Below are 7872 nucleotides of genomic sequence, written 5' to 3'. Positions count from 1 at the left end.
AGGGGACCCAGTTTCCCTCTACTGGGTATAAGAAGATTTCACCAGAAGGGTGGGTTCTTTTCGAGAGCCAATCACTCTTTCATTTCGCTTTAATAAATCTCCTTTTCTTTGCCTAACTGCCCGGCTTGTTGTCTTCTTCTCCGCACTGGCTTTCCAGTTGGGGAATCCTGGAGGCTTGAACCGGCATTAATGTTCTGGAAACTGCCACTAACGCCACTGCTGAAAGGGCTGCCGATTTGCTGATACTGGATGCAGTAAGCTGCTGCCACCTGTGGCCGGCCCCTACACCAGGGAAAACAGCTTCTTCCCGAGGTGAGGCTAAGGCGAGTGACTGTCGGTCCTGGCGAGAGGCGGGCCTCACGCCACTGCGCCACAGCCTTCCGCTCTTTAGTACCGGCGTTAGGACCCGGCGTAGAACGGAATGAGGCTCGGGGGAGGGGCTAGGGGAGGTCTTCGCACACAGCTGACGTAATCAGCCCGCGCCAGCAGCGGCCAGGGCTGTGGAGAAACACGTTTCTTGCTGGCCTCAACGCTGACCTAACATGGCGGCCCGCATACAGCAGTCTCCTCAGCCTGGCGGCGGGAAGCGTAAAGGCAAGGCTCAGTATGTGCAGGCCAAGCGGGCTCGGCGCTGGGATGGCGGTGGGCCCCGCCAGCTGGAGCCCGGGCTACAGGGCATTCTTATCACCTGTAACATGAACGAGCGCAAGTGCGTGGAGGAGGCCTATAGCCTGCTCAACGAATACGGCGACGACATGTATGGACCAGAAAAGGTACCAGTCCCAGGGAGGGCAGGCCTTTGAGGGAAAAGAGAAGGGTGGCAAGCTAGTTGCGTGAATTTGGCCGCCAGAGTGGCGGTGAGGAGGCGTGGCCTCGCCTAGGTATATTTCCCCCCCGCCTGCCCCATCCCCACCTGGTCTTGTGCTTGAAATGCTTGCACCTCTTTGTTTTCCACCCCCATTGTTAATCACGGTGGCTTCCAGGTATAGATTGCTTCTTTCGGTTCAGGCGTTGTTTCTGCAGCTCTTTCAGAAACATCTATTTCTCATCTTAGCTTTGGGAAGTATTGCTCACCAGGACACTGGTTCGTGCTTAAGGTTTTTGCCACCATTTGGAACAGTATGGCTGTAATGTACAGTGTTTGTCCTAAGCAGTAACATCTCTAAAATAGTGGTTTGGGTACTAGTGCTAGTTTCTTCTCAAATGCTTATAAAAATGGATTTCAAGCAGTAAAAATATTTTATAACAAAACTGTATGAAATCTAGTTGTTCAATTTTGGAAATAAGTATATTATTGGTTTAGGATTCGGACCATTACACACACATGCACACCCCAGGGAATTAAATGGAGGAGCATAGTACAAAGGTTATTTAATTTAAATTCAGGTAAGGTACTGTCGTTTACTAGCTCAGAGAATGAACATGTTATTTAATTCTGCTGAGCTACATAAAAAGAATGTTATGGGACTTTGGAAAGTTGGCTAAAAAAATTGCATGTGTATGTAATATAACATCCCTGTAAACAAAAAAAGCTCCATAAATGTGTAAGATTAGTGCCTGATTGGCAACCACATTCATCACTAGTGGAGCCGAGAACTGGGCAACAAGTGCATGTCCTGTCTATGTGGATACCTTGAGCAAGTTCTTCAACTATTTCAGTAGTACAAGTGTAAAGGATTTTTAACTTCGTAACTATTTGGTTTAATCTTATGAAAGGAGAGTGTTATATCAGGCACAGAGATATCTGTTGATAGGGTTAAAGGCCACCCTGAAATGGTTCATCTGGTGAGCACATTTCCCTCTGTCCCAGACTGTCAAGATGCTTTAGAAAACATTTTCAAATGATATGTATGGTAGTCTGAGGAAACTCCCTTCTTTCTCCACATTTTGGAGTAGGTGGTGTCTAAATAAAAAACTTTATTGTTAATATTGCATCTTCTGCCCCTGGGGGTGGCGTTTACATAAATAGTTAATTAAGAGCTTTTAACTTGAGCTGTTGTGGCATTTCTGTTCATTAATTTTATGCAAGCAGTTTGCAGATAAGGATCAACAACCCTCTGAAAGTGAGGGAGAAGATGATGATGTGGAAGCTGCCTTGAAGAAAGAAGTTGGTGACATTAAGGCATCCACAGAGATGAGGCTAAGAAGATTCCAGTCAGTGGAGAGTGGAGCGAATAATGTAGTCTTCATCAGGACACTTGGGATAGGTGTGTCTGACTAATACACTTTAAGATTATTGATCCTCTAATACCAGGACATCACCCTGTCTCAGAACACTGCCTACAAAATGGCTTCATGGGCATGGCTCAGTTAATCATTTGGTTGCATCCTCTCTGTGTGAGTACTGTGTTGGCGCTAGGCATGTGGAAGGGTGAAATGGGGTGGTGGACTAGCATGGGCTTAGGAGTAGAAACCTAGGTTTGCCACTTCCTTTGTATTTAACTTTAGGCAAAACAAGAGTACATGGTTCTGTCTAAAAGGAGCAGGCGCTACTCAGCTCTCCCAATTTGGAATGGCTCCAGACATTTGGGAATGTAGTCTCAGGAGAGCCAGATCTTCTGATTTTTCAAAAGAAGTTGGAAATCTGGAAGTTTCTATGTTTCTAAATGTAGCTAACTCATTTAAAAATATTGAAAACACTGAACAGCCCCAAATAGAATTGTATGTAGTCAGGATGCATCCTAAGGACTGCATTATGATCTTGTGGCTCAGGGATGACTCTGAAATCTAGACTTCTGTACAAACTTAGCTAGTGGATTGATTAAATCTTAAGTGACTTGAAGATTTTTGTTTTTGTAAAACATGTTCTTTTAATGTTTATTAGTTTGTTGCTGCTGTTATAGGAAAACAACAGGATGACATTGTCATCAGATAAATCAGACATCACGAATAGGTTAACTCCAGAGTCTTCGTGAACAATTGTTTTTGATAAAAGCGGAGTTAAAATATTAGATACAGTATTAATGCAGAGTGCACCAAAGAAATATTAGTTGGAAGAAATGATTGGTTAAACTTGCTTAAAATTCTTTATCATAAGTTTTTCTAATCTACTGTCAGTTTATGTCACTGCCAGTGAAAATTCTTTTTAGACAGTTTGAAGAGTTTACAATGTGTGAGGACTTTGAAACTTACCTGTTTGTTTTGTGTTGATTTTTTTCTTTTAGAACCTGAGAAATTGGTGCATCATATTCTCCAAGATATATACAAAACCAAGAAGAAGAAGACTCGGGTTATTCTACGAATGTTGCCCATCTCAGGCACATGCAAGGCTTTCTTAGAAGATATGAAAAAATATGCAGAAACATTTTTGGAACCATGGTTTAAAGCTCCAAACAAAGGAACATTTCAGATTGTATACAAATCTCGGAATAACAGCCATATGAATAGAGAAGAAGTTATCAAAGAATTGGCAGGTATGTTTCTCTTAGTGATTTTGCAAAGGTGTGCCATGGTAAATATTTGCTTTTAAGATTTTTTTTTTAATATTTAGGGCTTATATTTTTGAGTGAGAGCAAGTGTTTTAAAATGTCATTAAATAATATCAAGCCTAACTTTTCAATATATTGGGTATGAGATTATTTTTGGTAGTTAGATATAGTATAGTATAACACTACTAGTATATGTAGTGTTTCAACAACTACATTTCTGATAAGGTTAGCTATAAATTTAACAAATTCTAAATAGGGGGAGGTGAAAGATTGTTTTTCTATCCACCAAGCTTAATGGTATCTTTTTTTATCTTATTTTCCTTTTTGTTACAGGAATAGTAGGCAGCCTCAATTCGGAAAATAAAGTGGATCTTACCAATCCACAGTACACAGTGGTAGTAGAAATCATTAAAGCTGTCTGTTGCCTGAGTGTTGTGAAAGATTACATGTTGTTCAGAAAATACAATCTCCAGGAGGTGGTGAAAAGTGCTAAGGACTTGTCACAGCTTAACCCAAAGCAGGCAGCACAAACAGGAAATGGGAAAGAAGCTAAATTGGAATCTGGTGACAAATCAAGTCAAAATGACCCAGCAGAAGGAAAAAATAACCAGCAAGTGGTACCAGAGAACAGTGAGGAGCTGGGTCCAACAGGATCAATATCTGAGACACAGGTGGTGAATGAGGGGGTGGCTAAACCTAAACCTGAACTTGCAAGTCAAGTCACAGAAGGATCTGAATCAAATGAAAATGATCTCTGATAGGAAAAGAAATTGTTCGGTGTTGGAGGTGGATTTTTCAACTGCAGTTTTGTGAGATATTGCTGGGATTCCGTATAAAATTGTGACTAAAAATACTTTTCGATATTGAGTTCTGCATAATCGTTTACTCACAGTAGTGGAGCAGCTGTGTTAATAGTTTTGTTAGAGGTCTTTCAACCCTATATGGCAGTGTGCAGTAGGCCCACATGCATTTGGTTGGGTTAGAAGAGACTTTGGATAAATTGGTGAACACTACTGCACAGAGCAGAGGGTGGTAGGGGAATGATGTTGGCCTGTCCCTCATGATTACCTTCCCCACTCTCCCCTTCTGCACTCCTAGCTGACCTACAGGAGTGAACAGGTTCTGTGAAATCAACACTCAAGAGGGAAATTTCCATTCTAAGAAAGGAATATTTGTGTATTGCAACTCAGTTGTCCGCTGCCACTTTTTGTTATAAACATTGGACAAACATGGGTTGTATAGGTTAGAAGTGAATTGTTTTGTGAATTTTTTTTACTTTTTGGGATTTTTCTTGTTTTGTTTTTATCCCACTCCCCACCCCCCTTTTTTTGACAGCACCACAGAGCGTGTGGGATCTTAGTTCCCAGACCAGGGATCCTACCCATAACCCCTACAGTGGAAGTTATGCTCGTTTTTATGTTTTAATAACATTTGTCACAAACAAATCTGATGGTGCAGTGGTGCAATTTTTGAAGGCAAGGTTTGAACGAAAAATGCTCCATTCTAGGCCTAGAATTACAGACATATCTGATAAGGTTGGTTATAAAGAATGTGTTTTCTGAGTCCCTGCAGTCCACTAGTGCAACAGGGACTCAAATGCTTTACACTGTAGGCTCCTTTACAATGTAAAGGGATTTATAATCCAAGCTGTCCCGTTCCATTAGAATGGAATATCCTTTGTGAAATGCAACTTACAAACTGAATATTTGTTTTAGCAGTTGTAACTGTAAATCATAGCCCCTTGACAAATAAAGATGATTATTTTAATGGCTTTGGAATACCAGGACAGTAAAACTTCTGTTCAGAAAAATCACATTCAGTGAAAAGGTTTCGAAAGCAAATTATTTAGTGGTATAATTTTTTCCAGAAAAGAAAAATTCACATAATTGATAAGAATCTAATAATACCAACATTTAGCTAGATCAAGAAGGAGTACAGGAAATTGAAAAGACTTTACTGTCAGTATAATAAATTGACTTACGTGATGCTAAAGAGGTTTTGTATTAAAAGCAGCAGCTTCTCTGTGTGAGCTGATGAATCAACAGGTTTCATGAATATTTGTCATGCTGTAGCATTTGTAAGATTTGTAAATGATCAGAAAATTCAATACAAAATGATTTGTAAATTCAAGAAAACTAAGTTGCTAGGAGCCTCTCCAAACAGTGGTCAATAAGATTTAGTAGGTCTTCATATCTGAAAACTCAGTGGTCTGTCATCTGTACTCCTAGTGCCCCATCAGTGGCTGGCTCCATGACAAGTTTTGCATCACTTTAATAAAAGAATATCCTGACTTTGGTGATTACAGCACATTGCTTTCTTCACAGTGTGAAGAAAAAACTTGGAGATATAAAAAGCATAGAGATGAAATGAAAGTTTTAAATAATGCTACAAAAGTGGTTAACTTAATTAAATATACATTTATGCAAGAATGTTTTTAAAACAAAAGAACCAACTAAAACCTGAACCAAGAGCATGTAAATAAAATCTCTTACATACAGAAATCCAATGCTTATCTGAGGAAGAGTTAGCCACAGGATATTTGAGCTGAAAAGTGAATTACCAGTAAGTTCTCTAAGTACAAGAATACACTAGGCCAGATTTTGCTAAGTGCTTTGAAGATGAAGAATGGTCTAATTAGACATTTTTTCATTGCAAGAACAAATGAGCTGTTTTTATGAGGGCCTGGAGAAAAATATATTTTTCTTAAAAGTGACAGGAGTCTTGGATTAAAAGAAACTGACTCTTAGGGATAATTATGTTGCATAAGGCACTCTTGATTTCCATAGACACTTCGGTTAGAGAATGAAGAAAGCAATGTCTCAAGCCTTATTTAAACTCTCCTTGAAGAATTGCAAAACCAAATTAAATAGCAGTTCCTCTCCTTTTCCCAACACTATATGACTGGGTGAGGAACCCTTTCTCAAAATCTCAGCCTGAGATTTTGTCATTGAGAGAGGAAAAACTGAGTCCTAATCTCACTGTTGTGGATTTCTCTGAAACATGAGTATCCTTCAACTTGGTGCTCACACACACATACTTTGCAAGTTTTTTCAGTGGTTCCTCCTGGGTAACACTGAAAAAAGAAGAGAGATAACAAAGAGGATTGCAAAATAAAATATCTGAATTGAGAATACTGAGGGGTTGTGAAATTAGTTTTTGGAGTTGGATTTATTTTTTAACAAGTTTGGCAGTATAACTGTTAAGTCTTCTGCACCAATGGCTGTATTTGTTTATTGGCTAGTGAACATGGAAATAATTTTTATCCTTCTAAGCTAGTGATTCTGCTGGTTAACCAGACCAGAAGAATTTGGGATGGGGCAAAGAGAATAGTTTCCCAGGTGGCTCAGTGGCAAAGAATCCACCTGCCAATGCAGGAGGCACAGTAGACGCAGGTTCAGTCCCTGGGTCAGGAATATCCATCCCCTGGAGAAGGAAATGGCAAACCACTCTAGTAGTCTTGCCTGGAGAATTCCGTGGACTGGGGAGCCAGGTGGGCTATGGTCCATGGGGTTGCAAAGAGTCAGAGGTGAATGAACAGGCCAACCCATGCTATATTCGTAGAAAGGACCTTGCTAATGCAGATGAGACTGGCACTTCCTTATATATCTTTAGAGTGTTAACTCTTAATAAGTTGAAGTTACCTTGAAAGGATAATAAAAGCATTCTAAGTACCATTGGGGGAACGTGAATAATAGGATTTTGGTGCCTTCATCAGACTTTTTCCAAGACAAAGATACTTTTATTTTGATAGTACAAGACTCTGGGACTCTGGGAATAAAATTGGCTGTATGCATACAATTGTATGGAACTAAGTTCATTTTATTTTGTGAAAGCTGCTACTCTACATAAAGATTTTGATTTAGTAGTTTGTTTTTAATCCCCTTTTATATTTGTATTTGGTAAGGCCTAAGTGTGACAAAAGCTCTTCTGCAAATACAAGGTACTACTGTGTTCTGTTGGAATCTGAGTTCTGTTCTGTCAGAATATGAGTTCATTCACTGAAAGATTTATTTTCAAGTTTACCAGTTGTTTGTTTCCACTCATGTTTGAGCATATTATTTTATATATGATGGGAATCCAGGGTGGGAATGGAGTGCTTTTTCTCAATTTTTATTTAAAAAAAATTAAACTCCACTTAAGTGTTGTGGTTTAGTAAACTTGTTTTGCTTTATGGAGGAAAGTGTTAAATTTGACATTTTAAAACATATTTCTCTATGATTAAACATGATTTCTGAATTTGTTTTTACTTGTATTTTGCTTTTGATATGGCCAGATATTCAGCTTTTTTTTTTTATTGTTCCTAATGTTTTCAGAAAAATAAAAATAAATTAGTTCCCTAAAGACTAGTGTTTTCTATCTCTACTTTTTCTTTCTGCCTCTTAGTAAAGCTCTTGCTTTTATAAAGTAATTATAAAGTAGTTTAATCATAAAAGATGTTTTTATG

General features: G+C 39.1%; 1 protein-coding gene across 2 annotated transcripts; it reads left to right on the top strand.

The window, feature by feature from the left end:
- Positions 1 to 473: 473 nt before the first annotated feature.
- THUMPD1 (THUMP domain containing 1) lies at positions 474 to 7769 on the top strand. 2 transcript variants are annotated; one of them, XM_020913671.2, is made up of 4 exons: positions 474 to 773; positions 2033 to 2207; positions 3165 to 3413; positions 3762 to 7769. In XM_020913671.2, exons 1-4 carry the CDS (start codon positions 543 to 545, stop codon positions 4184 to 4186), a joined length of 1080 nt encoding a protein of 359 aa, XP_020769330.1. In that variant the 5' UTR covers positions 474 to 542; the 3' UTR covers positions 4187 to 7769. The 2 variants fall into 2 exon arrangements, with proteins under 2 accessions (XP_020769330.1, XP_020769329.1); XM_020913670.2 differs by having other exon boundaries at positions 2030 to 2207.
- Positions 7770 to 7872: the final 103 nt, after the last annotated feature.

This window comes from Odocoileus virginianus, chromosome 33, assembly GCF_023699985.2.
Source record: "Odocoileus virginianus isolate 20LAN1187 ecotype Illinois chromosome 33, Ovbor_1.2, whole genome shotgun sequence".
Taxonomy (NCBI): Eukaryota; Metazoa; Chordata; class Mammalia; order Artiodactyla; family Cervidae; genus Odocoileus; species Odocoileus virginianus.
Note: the sequence above shows the minus strand (reverse complement) of the source record. Positions and strands in the feature narration are given on the sequence as shown.